General features: G+C 30.8%; 1 protein-coding gene across 2 annotated transcripts in view; it reads right to left on the bottom strand.

Moving 5' to 3' along the window:
* Positions 1-840: 840 nt before the first annotated feature.
* Positions 841-26,184, bottom strand: part of LOC123693141 (acid sphingomyelinase-like phosphodiesterase 3a) — a 38,862-nt gene continuing 13,518 nt past the window's right edge. For both annotated transcript variants that reach the window (XM_045638106.1, XM_045638104.1), the window contains exons 2-10: positions 10,637-10,774; positions 10,196-10,261; positions 6,582-6,732; positions 5,278-5,483; positions 4,534-4,700; positions 4,008-4,206; positions 3,396-3,505; positions 2,225-2,397; positions 841-1,980 (exon numbers count right to left, since the gene is read on the bottom strand). In XM_045638106.1, the coding sequence (XP_045494062.1) occupies positions 1,761-1,980; positions 2,225-2,397; positions 3,396-3,505; positions 4,008-4,206; positions 4,534-4,700; positions 5,278-5,483; positions 6,582-6,732; positions 10,196-10,261; positions 10,637-10,706 (1,362 nt within the window). In that variant the 5' untranslated portion in view covers positions 10,707-10,774 and the 3' untranslated portion in view covers positions 841-1,760. The remainder of the gene's footprint in view (positions 1,981-2,224; positions 2,398-3,395; positions 3,506-4,007; positions 4,207-4,533; positions 4,701-5,277; positions 5,484-6,581; positions 6,733-10,195; positions 10,262-10,636; positions 10,775-26,184) is intronic.

Here is a 26,184-nt window from a genome sequence, read left to right as displayed (position 1 = left end):
TTCGTCGACTGTTTCTTTATGTACATGGACAAGTAGCATTTCATATATCGTATATATGGAGGAAACAGTTATGATTCAATTGAATTTTGGAAACATATTGAAATTTGGATTGTACCATGGACGAATATATTCGTCCATGATTGTACATAGAATAGCAATGATGAGGGATAGAAACAGCAACGAAACATTGAATAAAATACTTTTTGAGTCGTTATTTTCTTGCTACCTATATGCTGGTGTTATGGTATTGGTAACGTGTTTTACATTGTTAATAAAAATCCTTTTATATAACGTCATATTTTTGATTATCAAGGTTTGTTAATTCGAGGCTAAGACGGTACTGTAAAAGGTCATCGTGACCTATATCATAGTCACGGTATTCGAACTTCTAAGTTATTAGTTATGATAGATTGATACTTGATATGTTTATATGAGGGAAAGGGGTAATCGATCCACTGTGCCGATGAAATGCCAAAGACAGTAGCATAAATTGTGTTATTTTAAAGACTCTACTTTTGTAAAAAGAAAACCAAAGTTCTTCTAGTATTTTGTTTCCATATGAGCATTATCAGGAAATCAGCTAAATTTATTCTTCAGCTGAAATGATACCTATTCATATTATCGCAATGCAAAACAGTAGTTTAGTCTATGAAAAACAGTTAAAATGTGAGCTCTTAAAAAAATGTCAGCAAAATTCTACAGTCAAATCGTTTTGGTTTCAAATGGTCTTGGGCAATTGTATCAAATGCATATTTGGTGGTCCAATATTTGTTAATTAAGTATATACTAAATATTAATAAATATTGTATAATATAAGGGATCAGAAATAATAAACACCGCCATTTTTCGATGCCTTTAATATTTCAGTTATTACAATTAGTTACTTTTCTTACCTTCTCTAAATTTATACAGATATAATATACTATCACATTGAAATTATAAATAACTAGGTTTACAATAGAATATACATAGATCATCAACTTTTCACAAAATAAAAATATCTATCTAAAGTCAATAATTATATTGGTTGCTGAAGTTTTAACAAAACTTTGATTTCGCCAAGTAATTTTCCAGATTGGAACTAAACACAACACTAACAAAAAGAAACACTAAAATCCTATGCATTTCTACAAATAGTTTCTTAAAATAATTATAATTAATCAAATGTCAAAAATCACTTTGTACAAACATCGTTGGACGAATCTGTAGAATGTGATTAAACTTGGCAGAAATAACAATTTAGGAAGCTTTTATAAAATAAAGCAAACAAGTACATAGTATTTTCTAAATAGCTTTATAGTATTATAAAATTCCAGACAACAACAAGAACTAAAAACAAAAAGTCTGATTACAACGATATTTTTCTTTTCCGTTTACTTACTTTCTTCTTAATAGAAATGTTAAGGGAGATTTGTAGTCTTAATAAAATTATAATAAAAAATATAAAAATTCTCTTAACTTGGTATCTATTCTGGAGAGTTAATCGGAATCTAGTTCATCTGTTTGTATTTAAATTTACCTAATTCTATTATTTACAAATGCCTACCTGATTTTTTAATAATTTGAACTTTATCTTTATTTTGATATGACAAATACTAGTTAGATTCTAATTATTATAACCTAGAATAATTATTGTAATTACAGTACACATTAAGTCGGTTAAAGTAGGTATATGATGGGGGCTGGGGCTTAGTCGCAAAGAGGACTAGTAAAAAATGACTAGATTCTTCTATTTATTCACTAGCAATTAAAACATTGGTTCAATATCGTTTAGAAGAAATTAACAACAAGATGGCGTAAAGCAAAATGGCGGCGGATAGGTTCGGCGCGCGCGACGCTAGCGCCGACGCGGGGTTGCGGACGCATGCGCGAAACTCGTGAAATTCAGCGTGAACTATTGCGCAGTAGTGAACGTGCACGCAGGTCACGTCGCAGTCTAGCACATCCGTTGAATGGCGTACATGAAGAGCAGTCAGATACCTATGAAATAATAATTATTTACAAAAGGCTTTAGAGGATCGACATTTGACATGAAGAACTCTACAAAAAAAGATCAGATCTATATTTTTAGAGTCTAAAATCTACATGAATTAAAAATCTTGTCACCAAAATATATGCAAAGTTTTTCTGCAGCATTCTTATCGGTTATTCGAATTTTAATCCAATTACTTCACAATAATTTAACGACTAAAAGCTGTCCTGTTTCCTTTTCGAAAATACTCACTTGTTCAAATAGGTTCGATCATTGTAGTTCCTTATTTTTTTAGATAAAGCGTCTAATGATACGGCATTTATTTCTCTAAGATTATAGTATTGTGTCAAATTATATTCAACTGCCCAATTCAGTTCACCTCTCTTATTTGTAACATCAAGATAAAATTGTGTATAATCCAAGACCTGTAAGAAATTCAATCAATCAATTACTGTAACCAAAAGCTATTACTTATTTTGAATAGATAAATACTCAAATTCTTATACAATAGCTGGGCATAAATCACGTATTTCATCGCTCTTGCTATTGTAAATGTAAAAAAGCAATATATAAGTTCATCATGCTTTCCCTTTATATTAACTTGATATAAATAAACAGTAACAGATGTAAAATAAAATACACTACACTGTATCTTGTTTCGTAGCAATTAGCTATTAAGGCTTTCATTGCGTATTTAGAAGGATCGTGTTTAGTAAGAGAAAGCAATACGATCAAACAAATTCCTAACACGGTGGGGGAGGAGTGGGCTTAAATTAAGTGGTGTCATGTACTGTGAGAACGAAATGGAAATTCATTACAGGCATTAGAAAACCGCGAGAAATATATTAGTTTGAATTTATCACAAGCAGCTCTAATACGTAGGAATTAAATCATAACTAGAAGCTTTGTTCATAGTGGGGCTTAGGCCTCATAATGCCAGGATCGGGGTATTTAATATTTATTATGACGGTGAATGTCACATGTGACATGTTGAGCCCTTTGGTTTCATTGATACGATTAATTTAACTGAATAGAATATATAAATTAGTTTAAAATATAATAATTTATATTTCAAAGAAGTCTATCAATGCCTTCCAAGAAACTCGACACCGAGAAAATACGAATCAATTAGTAATGGTTATTAGTAGAGCTTCAAACTAAACGTCAATATAATATAAAAAATTACTTTTCATTTGTGTTAATGAATATTGCATATTTTATAAGTTAAAGTAATTTACAGACTCTCGTAAAACGTTTTTTATGATTTAACCTTATTTTCCCATAATAATTTTGAAGTTCACTTCGTAGATACACAAAAACAATCATCAATGTTCAAACACAATCTTTATACCTACAATGCTCGTAGATCGCTCAAGTTAAGCACTGAATACAAACACAAACCTCGTTATTAAGCCATACTCACTTTTCCATTATTTGTATCGAATTTATACAGTCTCAATCCTGGATTAGATATACTACCAGCTCCTCTTGGAGTTATAGATGGCGCTAGCAACGCCCAAGACACAGGTTGACCTTTGAAAATTATTAAAACGAACAGTGAAACAATTTTAAAAATCTAAAATCAAATTAATCACGAAGTTGTAGCTTTTAATCGCGTAAAGCTTTGGGTTTACTTTGTTTCCAAGTTTATAACTTCATTATTATGCCAAGACTTTATTACGCAATTAAGTTTTATTGACTTTTTACATGTTTGTCGTTAGCCACGAATTCTATTTAATGATATTATATAAGTCGGTATGGCTTTAAGTTTTTACTACTATTTAAGTAGTGCTTAAGTTTCATACAATTATAACAGATTGCTCCGAATACTATTATTATAATCCAGTTCCTAGTTTTCGTATATACTACTTCGTATATAATATATAATATTTTCGTATATACACGTATATAATTCGAATATGGGAAAGTAGTATGAAAAGGTTTTAGGAATTCAAGTTTAGGAAAAAAATGAGTATTATATATTTCTGTTATTCGTTAACAAATAAAAATATTCATAAATCAAGAAAAATCTCACCATCGCTATACATCAATCGGAAGGTATCCGTATGCCGGTGACCATAAAACTGTCCAACGATGACGTCACTGAAAGCCTTAATAATTCTCACTAGATTAGAGTTAGCGGTGGGGGTGAGCTCTCCCCCACCCGCCGCGGAGGAGCTGCCGGCGTTGTGCCTTTCCTCCACGCCAGGGCCAGCGTGGGCTACTAGGTATACCTAGATGAGAAAATATGGTTGAATTTTGGCAAACTTTAAAATAAATTAAGCATCAAATCATAAGAACTTTTTAAAAAAACAGTGCAAGTGCCCTGGCTAGGATTCAAATGTTTTTATTAATTTATTGACAAAAAAATTTAATTACACATTTTTGTTTGAAATATAATTCATCAGTAAGTATGTATGTGTCTGAAAACTCCTATTAAACTGATGCATGGATTCAAAAAATAGTAAAATTCACAATTTGACTAAAACAATGGATTATTTACAGCTACACATATTATTAATATTATTATAATATAAATATCACACGGCTTCATGACTTACCATTTCATTTTTTCGCCTAGCCTTGCTTAGGACCTGTTCCAGCCATTCCCACTGAGCCCTGCCCTTATGAGGGCCCTCCGTCTTGACCGCGCCGCCAGCCCATAGCACGCTATTCAAAACTACAATACGTAGCTTACTATAGGAATGTTCTATTGTGTAATAACCACCTGAGAATGTAATAATAATGCATTAAACTTATTAAGATATAGAAGAATTATTTTTTATTTAATTACGTGCTTCGTACAATCTAATAAATTGAATTCTGTGAAATGTTGTCCTCCCGAGAAATGTTATGTAGAGTTTTCCAAGAAAAAAAGCCAATGGAGAAGGCACAATAAATACACTTTAAAGAAGCAGCAATCAATATATAATTACTAGCTATAACCCGCGGCTTATCACTACATAGGATAAAACAAAGTCGCTTTCTCTGTCCCTGTCCCTATGTGCCTTTGTATGCTTAAATCTTTAAAACTACGCAACGGATTTTGATGCGGTTTTTTTAATCGATAGAGTGATTCAAGAGGAAGGTTATAGTATATAATTTATTAGGTTTAGACAAAGCGGGCGAAGCCGCGGGCGGTAAGCTAGTAAATAATTATTAAAAATCGTTCAAAATAAAATTTCTGATATTCCATCTTTAATATCCCAAAATGTGTTTAAATATACATATAATATTTCTTATGGAAAGAGTTACATCTGTTTACATCAAAAAATACTGCAGCAATATAGTACATAGTTACCTACCTATTTCAAATGTCTGCAAAGCATCTGATGGCAGCCACTGCATCCACATCTCAATCAACTTCTTTGAAGGCGGAGGATCGTTATGTCCTAGCGCCGGGAAAATGAATTGACTGCTGAACGTTCGACCCAGCAAGTCTGTTACATTTCTAACCGCTTCCAATTTGATCTCGTCACTCAAGTGTTCCATAGATGATGAGAGAATATCCCTAATAACAGAAATCAAAAATAAATAAAAATAAGCACGTAAATTCCCATACCCTGTAATTAACTTTACTTACGAGAAAATGACTGGCAATTACGATCATGTTATTAAAATATGAAGTCAGCGGAGTGGAAAAAATTCTAAGAACATGGTAACGTGAAGGATTATTAAATTATTTAACTCAAAGGAATAAGAAATAATGCGAATTATATTTATGTGAAGTAGCTTGTGAATAACGCTATTATATGTTCGCAAGCTCACGTGAAATTCAAAATGCATCTGATAAGTATTTTCTGGACATTTAATATATTTATTAAAGCTCTAGCTAAACTAACTACCCTGCTTGATAGACAATATAAAAATGACGAAAATATTAAACTTATTTTCTCTTTAAAATACATAATATTCACATGAACCATTCAAATCCAATTTTCGTCACATAATATTGTTTTAGGAGTTCGGATCGAATCACTAACGCCCTTCCCACTACTTAAAATAATACCCTTTTACGTAACGAAAAATACTTTAAAGTGATGATTATTTTAAAGTGCGATTAAATAAGTGAGTCCTTATAAGTAATTGCAGTTAATCCTAATTTAACAATTAATATTTGCCAAAAGGTACGTATAGAAGCCAACAGCTAATAAAACCTATGTAAAGGAGACATTTTAAAAAAATTGAAAAAAAAATTCACATTGCGGGAGTCGAACCCGTGAAATTTCTCAATAATAAAGCATTTGAATGCTATAAAACTAAAGATTAATATGTACAAACTATATGCTCGTATTCGGATACAATTACCAAACTAAATACATTTATATACAATATAATTATTTGACACTGCATACTAGCCTACATTTACATTTTCAGCCACCCGCGTTACATTAATTATATGTGTTATATATCTATCCTCTACCTTAGGTGGCATAGCAGAAATCGCTAATAAGCGATAAGGTCACCTTTTGTACTTTACCTCGCAACCATACAAATATAATATATTCTGTACATTGTAATGTTAAATGGTGTGGTACAATAAATGGTTAAATAAATAAATAGCCTACTTCTAATCCTGAACCAAATACAAGAAACACTCAATACGTACCCAGTCCACAGCACGAATTCCAATGTTTCCGGGTGGCGTTCTGCCATAAACGCCACTGCGCTTTGTATAAGCAACCACGAGCTGTCGCAGGTGTGGTCGCGGTGCCGCCCGTTCCTATGGTTGTGGTCGTTGTTGCGATTGTGCTTGCAACCTTTACGGATGAATTATTCAATGTATATATGTGAGCAATACTAAACTGGGAATAGTAGGATGTCAAAATTAATGTTATTGCACGTGGTTGACTAAATTGGGAGTAATAGGGCTGGCAAAATAAGACTCTTGTTGTTGACTTGCTGTATGTTTGAATGTAGATTCTTTGATGGATTTTACGCAATGCTTTTCTGAAAATTATAGAAGCTCTCCTCTTAGTAATACGTTTAACAGTAAATTATTAATAAATTTTAAGTACATTAATTATAAAAATTTAAAAAATGTTATTTTTACTTTCAAACAAGTTACAGTCCGTAGAGTACCATAACACCACAATATATATTTTAGTTGGATTGGTTTGTTGCTACAAAACATCCCTTGAGATGCAGTGACCCTACAAATCTCCGTTTAAATGCCGCGACGAGGACAGGGAAACACCAACAAATTACAACTTATGTTATCTTTTTGTCTCTGTTTTATTTGCGACCAATTTATTCTTTCCTCAACTATTATCTTTTCGTTATCATACTACAACATTGTTTAAATTAAATCAAGCTCAGCAGATAAATTATTGTACGTATACTTTGTAGGTTCTTAAAACAAACAAAGTACATTAAATTAAAAACATCAAATTCACAAAGTTTCAAAAACGTATAAAGCAAAGACACGAGTATTACAGATTACTTCGTACATTGTTAAAGAAGGTTGTTAGCAACAAATGTTCCAAACAAGTTTAAAGAAAATATTAATAAAAATAAAACGTACAGCAACAACTAAAAGCTGTTGTGTAAGTATTTTTAAGTAGCAACACTAGGTACGGGGTACGTGATTCGTTAAATCTGCTACGAGCGAGTTTTCTTTAAGTAAGGCAATCACAGCTCTCACGACGTTTACAAAGCCAAGAAATACAGAAATATTGTTTATCTTCTTCTGCAATAATAAATTATGATTTGTGATCTTTTTGCTTGTTTACCTTTTACCGTGGTTGCCTGGAAGAGATCACTATTAAGTGATAAGGCCGCCAAAATAGTTGTACTCTGTTCTATGTGTAAGTAGTTCTAAGGCTTCTGTACAACTGTTCTGTACAACTATTAAAGAGTTAAATAAATAAATAAATTATGATTTGGTGTACACTAGTATAAGAAGAGATCAGAGTTTAAGATTAAGTGTAGGCTATAGACCTGATTGTTAGGATTTTAATGATATGAAGAAAATTACTAGGTTTAGGTTTAGAGACATTTTGTACACTGAGTATTTGAATACTAAGATACAAAATAAATATATTAAATCTCATAGATATTTAACAGACTGTTTTTAGTTCAATAATACAAATATCCTCTTAAACGGAGCGTTCAGAAAATCTTTATTTTATTCCATAAAAGAAAGAAGCGTAAAATTTTCCCGGAATAGTAAAAAGATACGTCTTTTGAAGTGATCATTAATGCCTCCTCGTGCAAAATTCAACTAAACGGTATTCCTCGTTAAATAACTGCTTTTGCTAGAAAGAACCAAACTTCTGAGGTATCACGAATGCTAGAGGATGCCGGCGCAAATTCTACAGTAAACAAATTGCAGCTTTTGGACTTTCTATGGAGAATTTCGAAAGAAATGGATTTATTAAATTCTGCCACCACAGGACAGTTCTTTGGCATATTATGATATATTATGTAGTTAGATATAAGTTACATAATATTATGCATAATTAAATTTAAATATTGACATGACTATAAATATATAGTCTATAAACTATGGAGTTTATTGCCTGTCCATCTCCATAGATACTGCTTTCCGAATCGATGGGAAATGTTAAAATTTGTAATGACGATTCGAAAGTGTCTTGTAAAAGAAGTCTAATTGAATAAATAAACGTTTGAGTTTGAGTCTGGTGCAACAGTTGCTTCTTTCAAATAATGGAAAGACTAATAATTATGATAGTCCGTTTTCTTATGGGAAAAGGTATACATTTTTGAGTAAAGCAATGCTATTTGGTACGAATGATGTACTCGTCCACCTAAGCCCAAATCGCCCGGTAGCCAGTCTTTACTCCCCTGCAGAAAGGAAGGAGGGGGGGTTATAGAAAAGAGCGCCCGGCGCTCCGAAAAAGAATTCTGGCGGAGCCATTTGGATCTTTGAGTCGAGTTTGGTATCGTTTTCAGGTAACTAGATGATGCCTGATTCATTCCCCATATTTCTTTTTTTTTGGTTTCCTCAGCAAAATATGTCACAATCCTTAAAATAATGAACTTTTGGTAGTGGCAAAATCCAAACAAACTAGTGTATTTTCATATTTTTATATTAAACCTGGTTTATAAAAAATTACTGTCTGAAAGGCAATTTAATGCACATTATAAAATTGATACCAAAAGTTCATTATTTTAAGGATTGGGACATATTTTGGTACGGAACCCTAAAAAACTGGTATGGGGAATGAATCAGGCATTATCTAGTTACCTGAAAACGATAACAAACTCGACTCAAAGGTCCAAATGGCTCCGCCAGAATTTTTTTTCGGAGCGCCGGGCGCTCTTTTCTATAACCCACAACATTCGTACCAAATGGAATTGCTTTACTCAAAAATGTATACCTTTCCATACAAGCATGCCCATAAGAAAACGGACTATAATGAAGAACGTCACAATCTCTATGCACATAAAGTAAAGGTAAATAGCATTGTCGTCCAGCCCTGTCTCTTAAACTATTGTAGGAAAATGTATTATAATTTTCCTTGAATAATTAACTTAGAATCTAAAAGCGCTTATTTAAAAAAGATTACACTGCTGTTAGTCTAATGAGCTTCACAATTAAACTCGAACAAGAAGCAATTATGATATTATTTATTCCGCACTTGTTGTCTTTATACCGAAGAATACTAACTATTACAACATAGTTGTACTAATTAAGAGAGCTTATAAAAATTAAAAAGTATTTTGTCTTTAGTTACTTAATAATAGTATAGAATAAATAAAACAGTTTTTATTAAGTAGGTAGTTATATAAACTTATTAATAAAGAAACAAGTTTTGTATAATTATAGATCTTAAATAGATTTACTTGTAGGTGTAAATATGTATCTTATAAGTTGATTCAATATTTAATTATAATAGTTAATTTCATACTTTATCATAATATTCCATTCGACATAATCTAACTCATATTTTTTTAAAGAATATTACTTTTCTCTCATAACTATTTTACGTTACATACGAACTATAAAATTGCGTATTCGAAAACAAAACATAGTTATTCCAAGGATAGAGAATAACGATTCGCAAACAGAAACAAAAACTAACAACCATTAATTCAATTTGAAAACAAAAACAATTCATATCTTTCATATTAGTAGTCGCATTGAAAAGATTTATAATCCACGTATACGAACTTTGTTGCAAACAAAGGACAATTACGCCGCTTTCCACGATACACTTTAAAAATTAAAACAAAAATTTTCCTTCATAACGAGCGTACCTCTATGGAACTCCGGGGAATTGTGGAACGGGTCATAATGAAGATCTGTGATGTGCCAAAAGTATCCTGCAAGGAAAATTTTAATATAGTATAGATAAGGTCCATTTGTAAGCAAAATTCAAGGTATAATTTCCTTTACAATTTCCAAGTATATTCCTGAACATCTTGTAAATGTATACAATAATGTAGTAGGCACTTATACTACTTGAGATCAGCCAACTGCATTTGAATATTCAAATTACGAATGTATTGATAAAGGATTACCCAAATAACGGTTATTCACAAAGCCTTGATGCTCGAATGTGAACAAAAATACGTGTATATGTGGACGTTACATTTGCTGAATTTATTAGCATATTTGTATCGGACAAAGTGGTATTACTTTTTCGGGCGTACCCTTTTAAAACAGTATTGGAATAAGCTATATTGCAATATTCTTACCTATTTTAGCGTCGCTCAGGTTTAGCCAAAAAAGGCTAGTAATGTATATGGCGAAGGTGATAGGGTTCATGTTAATATATTACATTTTGGATGGGCGAAATCGATCAACGATTGTGCAACCATAGTTGTAGTGATCACCTGTGAACAAGAAAAAACTAAATTCAAAAATAAATTCGAATCTAGGTTAACAACATTTGTTTATTTAGATTTTTGTCTTCCTGCAGGAAATTTATAAGATATTGTTATTATATTTTACATACAAAATAAATTCTTCTATATATAATATAAATTTAGCCTGTTTTTACACATTTAGTTTGCACACATAATATAACGTTTTTACAATTTGCAATTTAAATTCCAGTGGAACGCAATTTCTGTCTTGCATGGATTTATAAAAGGAAAAAGAAACCTATTCCCTTATAAAAATCCAGCTCGTATAGGTACGGCAACGTTTGGATAGATAAAAGAAATAAACTGTGCTTTAATTTGACGGCATGAATAAGCCGGATCTTCCTGGTCGAAGATCGGCATATTTCAAAAGTAAAGTCAAAGCCTTCGTGAAGAAGACGTTATATCCGCTTTCTTTTATATAATATTATATAATCGGTCTTTGTACAAACGGAACATTTTTGCCTGGAACGTAGAAATTATGATGCAATAACGATGCAATTGAAAATATTTTTCCTTCACGATGTTGCGCTGTGCTGTTTGCTTGAATATAAAATAATAATGTTTAACTTTATATCGTTATCTGTGTTATTAATACTAATGGCTTTATTTAATAGGCGGATCCTCACAGAGCGTGCAGCCTCGCGAGGAAAATGCTTCACAAAGCTCGGTCTATGACCTATGTAGACTCGCCTTTTGACATTTGGGTTGGTCCTTTTAAGAAAATCTATATATGGCATTTTTGTTTGATTTGATTATATTAAAAAGTTTGAATCAATATTTTTCCATAGGCATACAGAAAAGTTTTACAAGGGTAATTTTAATAAAACATTCAAAAAAAGACGTGGCAATATATTGTCATATCCGTATATCTATAGATAATACGAAGAATATTATAAAACCACTGAAAATATTCCTCGACATAGTTCCACTAGACTTTAATGCTACCGGTATTCATTCTCAATGTACGAAGCAATCCATTTAATTATTCATCTATTATGGTTCCGGCTAATACTGATTTCTGAATAGCATAGTGTGAAAACACCATTAACTATACAATACTAACAAAGGAATTAATATTTTCTATAACGCAATAATACTAAAGTTATTTTCAGTTAAATTATGTAGGCGTTGAATAAACATTATTGTTATATGCTGGAAAAATTGTATTCGGATATAATAAATCATTAAGCTGTATGGTGACAGTAATTTAGTGAATTGATTTAATATAATTCACGTAAATGCTTGATCAATTTGCAAAAATAACAAATCATTAAAAATAGTTTACTTTCATGATCGCAGCAGTACAAAGGATGGAATATAAAATCTTCCATCACTTTTCAAACTATTTAACCAGTCTCAAATAAAATAATACAAGAACAGAAAACACTTTATTATATTGCAGAATGCACACAAAAACAACATTTACAAAAACGCGACTGGTAATTTGGCGGCCTTATCGCTTAAAAGCGATTTCTTCTACGCAACCTTGGGATATAGTATATAATATAGTATAAAATAGTTATAAGAAATTTAACTTAAGAATTAAATAATATTATATAAAAAAGGAGAAATAAGCAGCATAGGAATACAAATTATACAAGCAATATACACACATAGTATAGAAGACCAAACAGCGAAATCAAGACATGAATTTCGCTATCATTGGTCAAGCTTCGGGCAAGCTCTTAGTGTGACGGACAAATGGGTACTTGACATGAGTTAGACCCACTAGAAAGTTTGCGGTCCAAGTACAACTACAAGATATTAAGCGGTCTAGTCGAGTTGTTTATGTTTAATTTAGGGGTGGACAAATATTGATCCTACTTTACAGTTAATTAATAGCGTGTATTGTTCTTGTTACGGTGTTTGTTAAGGAAGAGATTTTATATATTCTGTATGTTTATAATAAATTGTACTTTTTACGGTATCAGCCTTAGAGCATTAAACCAACCTAAGGTATTAACTATAGAAGATATTTTAATTTGTAAGCTTTATAGTTTATAAAAAAGAGTGTGCGTACTTATGTACACGCGTTAGAAGTTATACTTCTTTGGCGTATGGAAAAAATGCTAGAATATACAACTAGAACATGTGGTATGATATCGGAAATACATTTATTGGAGTCATTATTTGGTTTTATTTATATGTAAATCTCTTCCAGGGGGAGTATGATATCGGGGGAGGGGGGTTCAGCTATGATATCGAAAATACAGGTATTGGAGACGTATTAATTATATAGTTATTTAATATATTCTGTATCCACACTCTCTTCCAAAAAAAAGTGTACGCGTTAGAAGTTATACTTCTTTGGCGTATGGAAAAAATACTAGAATATATGTATACAACTTGAACATAGTTGTCAATTTTCATACTACCTAGCACTAACTTCATGCTGTTAAATTTAAATCAAAATATAATTTATGACTAAAGCCTGTTTGATGTTATTAATTGTACATTTGAGGCTTCGCAATTAAAACAAACTTGTGGTTTGGATGTAATATGGATTGATTGATATTTAATTGACCTATAAATGATTATTGTTAGACCGTAGGGCTTATTGCTAAATAGCAGTGACTTTTTTCACACTATATACATGAAAAAGAAGTTACATTTAGAAATTGATAAGGATTTATTAGGATTGATTTTTTGTCGCACTGTAACAATAATAACACTTATGTTTTCATCCATACATCCTTATAAAACCTTTATTCCCATAAATAACGTCTAAAGATAGTTGTTGTTTTTTCAATTATATAAGCCACTATCAGATTCGGGTTAGAAGGTTCAATAGCTAGTGATCGAGCTGTGTTCCACTATTTTATGTATAAACGAATTTTCCCATATAAAACCTGACTACATCAATCTGTCATCCATAAAACCGCTCCAAATTATTTATACCCGTTTTTTACATGACGTAGGGAACCAGGGAAAGCTTTTTTTAATGCATTTTATTTACAGTACAGAATTTTAGTAAGATTTAATCGGGAATATTATATTATTTATAATGAGAAATTATTTTTCTGATGAAAACAGTATTAAATGAATCGAAACATAATTCTCGAACTTCATTTATTCCCTTTTATTTCAAGTAATAGGTATAATAACGTCTCGATAACATAATTTTTGGCATTTATTACGTTAATATACACATTTCTTAGAGCATCCTAGCGCAAACTTTTATTTTATCTCAAGAAGATACTTTGTTATTATGATAAACAAGCGTGCGATACGCTTCAGTTTTCGGAAACACGTGCTCATGTTTTTATTGAGTCTCTGGCTCCTTAATATTAACATAAAATATTTTATGAGATCGAACACACATGATGCTGCCAGCTTTAATTCTATTATATTCTTTCTTTTTACACGTGCAAAATGTTAATTACAACGCACGAAGGCTTTTGATGTGTTTACATACATACAGACATCTGCGTAATAAAAATTGTATCCTCAAATTGATGATCATAGATGTTTGCTCTGTGTCTGGATGTAAATTATCTATATAAGTGTTTATTTAAAATTATATATGTATTTTTATCAGCCATATGGTTTCCATAACACAAGCGAAAGCTTATTATGGAATTAGAGCGTGCCGTGTGTGAAAATTGTCCCGAAATATTTATTTTATATAATTAAAAATTCTGGCATGATTTAAAAGGTCCTATTATCTTAATAATATATAAACCATTAATAGATTGCATATATCGCTTACAAATTTATTCAACTAGCCACGGTAGCATACTCTATGTTCTATAGATGCCTAAGGGCATTATAACAATTTCGAATAGCATAGCAGCTACCTACCTACCTACTGTTTCTGCTTGCCGAGAAATTATACAAGATGGATGCTTCAGTATAACAGATTTGATCAACTTATTAAAAATTGGTACAAATCTATATTGTAGAAACTAAATAATGGAATAAAAAATAAATAAAATGGGTAGCTTTTAAACTTCCATAAAGGTAAATAAACAAAAAGGTGTAGAATAAAGCTTATATTTGGAAGCTGTTTCTGTGACTTATGTGAATTGAACAGATAAACCTTTTAACTTTTTAAAGCACACTAATAGCAAGTCTATTTATATTTGTGACTCATCCATCTATCTTAGTTAGGTTACTTAGGTATGCTATAATTGCTAATGGAACTACTCAATTCCCATTATACCTACTCGAGCCTTGTTAATAAACGAAAAGCGAAAAGTCCTTAACAATTCTGTACAAAACAAGTCAGACATCACACGACCTATCACGCAAACATCGTACTCAATAATAGACTAATGATTAAATGGATCGATATAAATAATGTGGAGACAGGAAATTGTGTTCGTAATTCTTGTTATTTTCCTGCAAATCACATTGCGTTAATCTTATTGTATTTAACACTTCATTAATTCAGCGAATAACAATGTAAATGCCAAAACAATGTATCAAAACTTCGGGGTAAGTGGTTAAATGGAATTAAGAATATCAACATAATTTTGGGTTCATTTAGGGTAAATACGGCTATAATGCCTACATCTTTATTGCGAAATTTAATCTTAAAAACGGAAAAAAACAAAGAGCATCCAACACTTCTGGTGTATTAAAAAGCCTTCTTAAAATTAATTATGCGTCTATTTTGTAGCTTATTTACACAATAACTAATTATGTATATTATTATACAAAATAAATGAATAACTTTAGACAAAATATATGTATACTCTAAAATAAATATGATAAAGTCTCCATCGTTCCCATACTATATACAGCTTATTAAAACCTTAACTTGGCTCGATCAAGGCCCTTGTATTGGGACAATAGGTCGTATAACAATTTTCAATGGTCTTTGTTACTTCCTCTCTTTATTGTGAAGTTATTTCACGAAATATGGGAGTGAAGTTAGTAAGCATCGCTTCTTTGATGTCCTAACAAAGGGAAGATTCTTCAAATTGTATTTTAATCTTAAAAATCGTAATTGTTTTGTCAGTGATGGGATTTACTTGAATTGCCGAGTACTTAATAGCAGAGCTATTATTTATTATCAGTTTACAATTTGCTTAAAAAACTAATTAACTCATAGATACAATAAATGTCTTAAATTTACTGAATTGTAGACTTGTGTTTCATTTGACATTCATTAGAAACTAGCTTTCCACCCGCAGCTTCGCCCGCGCAGTCAAAGAAAACCCCCATGGTTCCCATTCCCGTGTGATTACCAGGATAAAACCTATCCTATGTCCTTTCTCGGGTATCAAAATATCTCTATACCAAATTTCATGCAAATTGGTTCAGTTTGAGTAACAGACAGACAGAGCTACTTTCGCATTTATAATAATATTAGTATGGATAAAAACATTAAAAAATCATCAGAAATTAAATATTTTTAACCGACTTCAAAAAAGGAGGAGGTTATCAATTCGGCCGGTATATTTTTTTTTTTTTTTTTTTTTTATGTATGTACACCGATTACTCCGAGGTTTCTGAACCGATTTACGTGATTCTTTTTTTGTTCGATGCGGGATGGTGTCGAATTGGTCCTATAAAAATTTTATTCGGATAGGCCCAGTAGTTTTTATTTTATGAGCATTTTTGTCTGTAGGTATTTGTAAATTTTGCAAGTGCAAGTTTGAAGTCGGTTGTTTTTAACGCAGTTATCACTTGTATTATGATAGAGCAATAGATATAAAATATTGACATTAAATATTTTGTTTTGTTTTCATTTTCGTTTAATCGATTGTAATTTCTAATACGTAAATATATAATGGATTAAAAATACACCTTAATAAACAACAGATGTAAGCTAAGCTCTAGACGTGAATATAAATAATTAAAGTGCGTGGACTTAAATATACAACAAAAAATAGCAAGACCTATCAGGTCCGTTAATAAGGTAAAGACTTCTTAATGCGCGTCCTATGTTAGACTTCGTAAGCTCCCAGAAGACTGAAGTTGACCTGGAAAAGCGGATTTGCATAGATTCCAGTAGTTTGCATGCAAATGCTGCTATTTCGTTAACCAAAAACCGATACTTGCTTGCCAAAAGTAAGACACTATGTATCTATGCGGGTATTATTTATTTAAATCTCCTCCCCTTTTATATAAATAATTCAGCGCTTTAACGGAACGATTTCCAGTATTTTAGTAAAGTTCCGAGTTTTACGGTTTCATCAAGCCACGAGGCGATGTTGATGGCGATCTAGAATATTCCAACTTACGCTTACCGAAAGTAAAATTGACGAGTTTGATAAATTGTTCAGATTCTCTTTATACCCAAATTGGCATACCTAATTATGATCTTATTAAAATTGGTTAGTATATTAACGTTCAATAATTCTGTAACATATAACTGTAACATAACATAATATAACATGTAAATTGTAACATATAACATTCTATGTAATAACACATCATTTTACGACACCAGTAGCAACGTACTGACGATGATTAATAATAAAGGATAACAAGGTTAACTAACAAAGTTCACCATCCACCTCGAGCTTCAAACTCGAGCATATACTTTAAAGAATCCTTCCTCACTTTATAAACGCACAAAGATTTATTATTACCCCTGTTTACAAGTAATGTTTCGCCCACACAAGCTACACATCATCTCTAGGAGCAAAAACGGTAAGTCCAGTGCGCAGGTGGCTCGGTTTCCTGATTTATAATTTAAGTCCGCCCATCTGGTTAAGTGGTTAAGTTAAAGTGACGCACCGACAACGTTCCCTTCTCCTTTAGGAAAAGTTGGAAATTGTCCAAGGGTATTAAGTATATTTTTATTTTTGTAATTGCGACTGGAAATTAGCTTTATGCGCGCAGTTTGCAATTAGACTGCATGGTTATGTTTTAATTTGTGGACGCATAAAGTTTGATTTCTCTGTAGATTGCAACGTTTTCAAAACTTTTTTCAACATTATACATTATAATATGAACGTTTCAGTGATTTATGTTTATTAATACAATTTCGTTATCAATTCAATTTTAAACCGTACAAAAAGTGATGGTTTTATTAGAAAGAAATTAAAAATTAAGACATTTATTTCCTGTCTGTACTTTTTACGGGTCTTTTGGTAAAAATAAAAAGAACGTGATAACTTTGAAGTTGGAACATCGTAATTAAATTTTAATTTACGTTAAAGACTTTATAAATATCCACGGCGAAAATGCTCGTTTCTTTAACCCTTTCTTTTTATCACAGTGAAATATGATTTATAAATTGTAGCTTAATTAAAAGTAATTTGAATTTAATAATTTGCTATTTTACTGGACTTCTTTTATAAGCATTTTTGAATCGTCATATAAGAACAAGCTACACTGGTTCTAAGAACAACTGCTGCAAAGAATTGACAAAAAAAATATTTCAGTAAGTACCTATGTGATTTCTTTAGTAAAATATAAACAACTATCACCATTATTAAACAGTACCTACACTACATCACATGATTTTTGTTTGATTTTGAAGAACCTTACATGCCGTTCTTCATAATATGAACAAATCTGTCGACATCAAACCCTATTGTTATACATTCGTATACCTACTAAATCCGATCAGGGAATGCCCTAAAATCTACAAATTCAATGAATTGTATATAATCAAAATTTCATTGTATCACAAAAACTGTATACTTATCTCCGATATGGTTGCTACAAAGGTTATGCGGGTTAAAAAATATACAAAAACCAATTTATCATCGCGTTCGTTAAATATTTAACTAATTTGATCCATGATTTATCTGTTTCTCAATAATATTATCATTTGTAGCATGCCTGTACTTATTATAATAAATTCGTATTAGTGTTTCATATTGGAAACTAGGATTTAGTTCAAAACCAGCGTCGTGTTCAGGCTCACGTCTGACACAAGCTGAACTATTTTAGTCTGTACTGACCGGGACACACCGTTATGTTATTAGCCACATAGCTATTTATTTCTACTTCTTTTTGTTTTGTGTTATTATGCAGGTATATGATTCCTTAGTTCTTTTATATTTTTCACTTGTAAAATGTTTTTTCTTCCTTATTTCATTCTAGAATAGCTCATTTAACAGAACAAAAAGATCTAGATAACCATCGATTTAATATTTCATTTTAAATAACAACTAGGTCATCATGAAGTTCTAGTGCTTACAAACAGCAGCACTAATTAAATAAGATATCAGGTTGCCTATCCAGTCTCAGCTGTGATCAGAGAACTTGAGAAACTTTTCTTTTTAATTTGCTTTTTAACTCGCCTCGATTATTTATAAAAATATACGTTTCTATATTTTGAACATTTAATTATTGAGTTAATATACCTACCTAGTTACTTTTTAGTATAGTATATTATTTATCCAATACCCTCGAGTCTTTTATATACCCGTAAATTCAATCAGACTTCGGGTTGATTTTTCAATGCTTGGATAAAACTTATTTTTCGAATAATGTATAAAACTACCATTTTAAAAACGTATTCTAATTGCCCGTATTTGACAGTTTATGTGACATTTTAATATTATGATCGTGTAATACTTTATTGGTCGGATAAGTTTTATCCAAGCATTGAAAATCGACCCTTAGTATTTTAGAAACTATTTCTGATATCTATATGTGTATAATGTATATCGTACTGATCAATGGATTTGAACAGGTTCCATATCATAATGTAAAGATAATATTAGGTATGTTTATTTTTAGTTATTGAATGTTTGAGATTATCCTGGTGGACATCGATGAAATCGTTAAAATTATCTCCATTAAACTGAAATTGCAGCCGTCTCTTTAATTTGTTGTTGTCAAGTTGAAAATAGAGTTGACATATTATTTTCTTATGAGGTTTGCTATGCATTGTATGTTTTGCATTTTTAAAAGCTTGCGTTAAATTAAACAATCTAATACAGCAAATGAATCTAGTATAGCAAACTAAAATGAATGAAATATATATCAAAATGGCCAGTATCAATAAAACTGGATATATGAAAAGATACGAATTCCGACTAACGATTACAATATTCGCATAAAATCCAAATAGATAAAATGAACGTGACTAAAAATATACATTAAATTCGAAACATTCCGTAGCTACGTTTGAATAAAAATATAACAAAAGTGAATACGGTTGTTGAATGACTTTGTAAAATAGAAATATAAGGCTGTTCTTACAGCTTGATATTGTTAGATCCCGTTTCAAGAGTTCAGCTATGTCCTAAAACGGTTCGGTATGGCCGTATGAGTTAACCATTACGAAACCACTCGACTTCACTTGGTGAGACTTTAATAATACAAGTTTTTCTCGTTCAGTTCACATAATACGCTTCGTTTGTCCTATGAGCTCGATATCTAGCGTGGAACTTTATCTGCTCAGTTACAATGGGCGGTATCTGCTTTTCAAATAGTTTTGATAGGTGAAATACCTTAACTTCTAACTAATGCGTTTTGGTATAAATTTTTTGCGGAAAGTTTGACTAGTTTTATGATGAAGTTTTGAAGTTCGATGAAATATAGAAAATTAATTTTTAAATTTCTATATTTATTTTTAGTAGTAGAGCTTATATTTTTTAATAATTATTTATTAACATAGGAACTCTTAGCTTTGTAAGATGATAACTAAAATCAGGTTTTGCCTTATTTTAAAATAAATTATTAATTTATTTATGTTATTTAAATATTTTAATTAATTATAACATATTTGATCATTTAAATTTCAACAACACAAGTTACGTTAAGTTAAGTTAGTTTAGTAGTTGGGTTCTACTAAATTGAACTACAATTACTAAAATCAGCTTTAGACACTTGTTAACAATGCAGCTCTTATCGAAAAAGGTAGTTAAGTCCATTATCGATATTGTTCCGAATAACTAAAACTGGCAATCAAATTGCTATTAACAAGCGAATTGGCAAGTAAATGATACAATTATACAAGTATTACGATAATGCATGTTGGTGTTTATCGATTGCGTGCTTAGTTAATTTTTGTTCGTATTTATTTATTTTATTTATTTATTTATTTATGTACAGGTACCTTACAGCTAATCTTACACTAGATATAACATTAACATTTCAATACGCCAATTAAAAGGTACACCAATAATTATTCGAGTATCTTTATAGTTTATCCCACATATTAAATGGCCGCCTCTTGTACAAACTATGCATTTATTTTGTATTGTTATTGTTTGTCATAATTCAGTTTGTGCAATAAAGTATTATATAAATAAATAAATATTTATTAAATCATCGAGCACGTAAAATATAACACTTCCGGACTCACTCAATATGTTGTTTAAAATAAGAATCAAATCATATTATAAAACTGAAATTTTTACATTTCAAAATGTAAAAAACTACGTTTATGTACGATACCTATCGTATTATTTTTCAGTAATTGCAATGAAAAATGTTGGAAATTTTATTTCGCCTACGCTTTATATATTTTATTACTCACGACAAAAACTTCCCGTAGCTAATTATTATTAATACCTAATTTTGAATTGATTCATGCAAAAAAAAATATCGAAAGAACTTTATTTTCAACCATCTTCCAGTGACTTACAATTATTAAGACCTAAGGACATCTCTGAAACTAAAAATCATCAATAAGTTTACTTCAAAATATAGCAAAGAAATATACATACTAATAAAATAACCTCAAGAGGTTTACAAAAACAAATCTCATTAGCTATTATCTTCAACGAATCCTTTGCTAAGATTCGGATCGAGTCTTATTTGCTTTTCAATAACACGATTATTGTTCCCACTGGACTCTGTTCTATTTTTATACGTCCCGTTTTAGCTGTACATTCGTGTCCCTTAATTCAGTAAAACCAATACTGGACCCGTATTTTTAAAGTACAATAGGTATATTCCATTTCTCATACGCAACCGTGAACGAGTACGTACGTAATTTCTATACGCGGGTGAATGGCGGGCGACTGAAAAGAATGTCAGATTTTTCTATTTTATTTATGATTTTTTTTTCTGTTTTTTGGTAATATTTTGAAAGAATGGATACCGTTATTTTGATAAAATTTGAAAAGAACATACGAACTGGGGTACAATAATAGGTTAGATACGGATTAATATTGTGAAGATAGTAATTAACACTTAATAAATAAAAAATGAAAAACAATCAATGTTTTTGGTTTAATATTGAAACGGAGGTATTATAGAGAGATATATAGGTAAAAGTTGTAATAATTTCCACCCTCCTAACCGTTAACCTTTTTACTATTTACTAGAACATTTTCGTTTATCAGTTCATTTTTGAGTTTTTAATCAGCTAATAAATAATTTACACTCATTAAACTCTTCTTGAAATCTAGTAAATGCTCATTCTGAGATTAATATCGATATAAATCAACTGCTCCAACAATATTATGCTCAGTGGCTGTCCGCCTCAAAACCAGACTGCATTTAAATTTAAGGTCCTTAATATTTTACATTTATACGCTTTTGTGGTACAATTTTAACTGACGGCCGCAGACATTCTGTGTTATATTGCAGCGCACAGATGACATTAATAAAAAATACTGAAAGTAAATTCTATATTTTTCCTATAAATCATACATTTACCTAAGTATTTTAAAAGAAATTTTTATGCAAAGTGGAATTCATTTTACGCATAAGTCAAAATTGACTTTGACTCGTATTTAAAATTAATAACGTTTGTAAGTTGGATGAACAATCAACAAAGATGAAATTTTCCTATATTTTATTAAATATTATATTGTGTCAAGTATTCTACGTTTATTTTGATTAGATGAAAACATAAAGGAAACGCTGCATAAAAGCCTACATAAGGCCGTCAAAAATCCACCCATGTTCCATACACTATAATATTCATTGGCTTTTCGTCAAAAGAATAAACGTGTTATCTTTTCATTTCTAAACTTTTGTCATGCATTATAAAATACCTCAGCGTTAAGGCTCATAAAAGCCCGCTGAAAAAGGTTGAGTTATGCACAGGCACTATGTATTGTGTGGCTATATAAAGTTGAAAGTATTTACATAATGTCCCCGTAATGGGTTCAAGCAGTAAAGTGCGGGGCCCACTTATGATAGACAACAAACGACGTTTTTATTTGCGCTAAAAGGTCTATAATATTCCTTACCGTATGGGAATGACAAGAGACAATATCAGATTTTTTAAGTCAAGGCTGCTCCCCTACGTTATAAACATACAATATAAAAATTACCTTAAATTATAAGAAGCGAGGGATAGAAGATTATTTTACTGGAATAACATTCAGTCATCATAATCTGAGGCTCTGCAACCGTGCCGGCCTTGATCCGGTTGATATTATATTTTGCGAATAAACTAAGTACCAATTGTATAGGAGGTATCAACGTTGACAAGTGAGAATTTTAGTATAGTTGGTTCTTTGATATGCTGTTCCTCTTGCTATTTCGGTTATAGTCTGGGCTGTCTGGCTGGCCGTAGTGGTTGCGTTTATTAGTGCGCATCTTATCTGTACAGGAAAATATCCTTAATTTAAAGTCATTTTTTAACGCGTAATTTTTAATCTTTTGCCTTTAGATAGATCCATCAGACATACATTTTTTATTGCAAGACGTTTTTTTCGTTGTTAAATAGGTGCCAGACGCAATTTTTATTTCAAAATAATTAAAATATCATCGAAATAAGTGAAATTCCATCAACATGAGTCCCCGTGAAGGATAAGTAATCACTGTGTTACATATACTATTTACAATTTTTTTGCAACAATCTACCATGGTGCCTCCTTTTCCCAACGAACCTCAAATATGACGTTAAATGTAAACTTAATAAAAACCAAATACATATCATCAAATTCATATTAATACCCAAAAGTGTTAGTTTACTAATTATTTAATATAAGTATTTAAAAAGGATAATATTATAATATAAGCAATAAAGTTATTAGTTACTTATCTTTTAAGCGGACTCATGTTGATGTAATTTCACTTATTTCGATGATATTTTAATTATTTTAATTAAAAAATTACGTATAGCACCCATTTAACAACGATTAAAACGTCTTGCAATAAAAAAATTATGTCTGATGGATCTAAGTATCTAAAGGCAAAAGATTAAAAATTACTAAAGTTAAGTATATCTTCCTGTGCAGATAAGATGCGCACTAATAAACGCAACCACTACCGCCAGCCAGACAGCCCGGACTCTAACCGAAATAGCAAGAGAAACAGCATATCAAAAACCCAACTATACTAAAATGACTTTTTTTAAAACGTTGGTAGCTCCCGTACCATAAGTATTGGTAAGCTATGTTTAAAATAAGGTGTTAACTAGGAAATCACAAGCATATAATATAATAATAATAATGAAATACATGCCCAGCAAAGAAAATCACTCTCAAAAATCATACAATCAGTCACACGGACAACAGGAAGGGTCTTACGATGTCCTTATCACGCTGAATATGCGGGTCCATCCAACGGCTCGTCAAGTACCAGAGATTATAATAATGAAAGAGACTCTTAATCACTTTGTATATGCTATTAAAGGCCGATTCAAACCAAATTTCAGTAAAAGAAAAAAAAATAATATAAAATAAACTGTTTATTATATTAATTATCAATAACAATATTCCTACAAAATTTTAGTTTATTTAATATCGTATTATAGAATTCCAATATAAATAAATTGTTATTCCAACAATATTAAATCATAATATTGATACTCTCTAAATGTTTGCGCTCTTGCAAAATCTATTTATTGCATATATTTCCAATTTAGAATATTCAGTTTATCTTCGTTGAAATATACATATTTTATAATCTGGTATGTTTGCATTCATAGTTAATTTGATAATTTCATTTTGATAGTACACTAATATTTACGGGAAAAAAGAAAATTTGAATTTTTGTTTATTTTAAATCTATTAACTAAAACTAATTTTTATTCGGATAAAATCTGTGTTTGTTTAAATAGTCAGTTAGAGCCGTGCCTAGTAATTTAGTAAATTATTCTCACATGGTGTGCATTAAATTGTTGTCAATATTTTATAATTTAATATTTAAACACTAATTAATAAAGAAAAGTCAATATTACCATCTCGATATCATAAAATTAAAACGAATTATCACGTTCACTGAGATAATATTTTCATTTAATTATTTTAAACTCGACTCGATAATCAAAGGCCCGCATATAAAGCCTTAACGAGGAAATAATTTTCGAATGAAATCATTTGCAGAAATCGTGATTTAGCCTAAAATGTGTCGCGGAAAGGTCGCACGTCAGTTCTGTCTACGTGACCGCGCCCTAAGAAGGGTGGACAAGGGACATTATGATTTAATCAGAAAGAGAAAGCCCGCCCGGCGTTTCCAAAATCTCATTATAAGCCCATATATTTCGAGAATGGAATAAAATGGAATCATCACATTCATTTTTGTCACCCGGATAGCGTTGAAGATTTCCTTTATGCTGTTTACTAAAATTCGTCTTTGAAAATAATGAAATACAATTTCGTTTAATATATTTTTAATTATATTTCAGAAGAGGGAATTCATCCATAAATGGCTTCTAAAATTAATTATGTTCTGAATCAACGAACCATTTCATCAAATATCAAAATAAAAGTGTTCGTTAACTGGTGTAATCAAAGAGTTCTCTATAAATTAACCTTTCTCGAGGATGCTCGTATTTCAGTATTTACGTAAAATTGAGCTTTACGAGGTTCTGAGAGTAATTACTGGAGCCTCTGTCCTCTCGCCTTAATGACACGGTGGGGGAGGAAAAAACTCTAAGGTGTAATATTTATTTAACCCGGAAAAAGATTGTACATTTGCTTTTATATACGTCCTATACCACTCATTAATGTGCAGGGTTTAAATAAGTATCAATATTATATTCACCTTTGTGATGTATAAACTTTAACATAAATTCTAACAGCGCAAAATATAATGATCATAGTATGATTTCTACATTAATCATACGATTAGATATTTTTTTGCTATAAGTATATTGCAGAAACATTGATTATAAATTTATTTCTTCGAAGGAACATATACGCTTCATGAATGCTTTTTATATAAAAAAATAAAGCCAACGTTAATATTATAAACGAATATAAATTTTGATTTTAAAAGGTGTTGACGTTTAATCTGCTTTTGAAAATATTGGGTTAATAGCATCTGAATTAAATTATGATGTTCGTCGATATCGATAGATTAAATGCGATGTCGTGGTAAAAAATAATATAGTATAGTATACTGAATTAATTGGTTGGGAATTTCATCTACCTGTCACTCAGGAAATATTTAAAAATCATGATAAAAAAATTATTTGATATTTTAAAATGGGTCACACTCACATTATCATTATGTATTTCACACTATTATTCACTACGGAATCTAAGAATATGGTATTAATTATTATAGAAAATGCAGCCACTAAAACAATTACATTTAAATAATTGAACCAT

The sequence above is a fragment of the Colias croceus genome, chromosome 7 (genome assembly GCF_905220415.1).
Source record: "Colias croceus chromosome 7, ilColCroc2.1".
NCBI classification, from domain to species: domain Eukaryota; kingdom Metazoa; phylum Arthropoda; class Insecta; order Lepidoptera; family Pieridae; genus Colias; species Colias croceus.
This window is presented reverse-complemented; position numbering and strand designations above follow the sequence as displayed.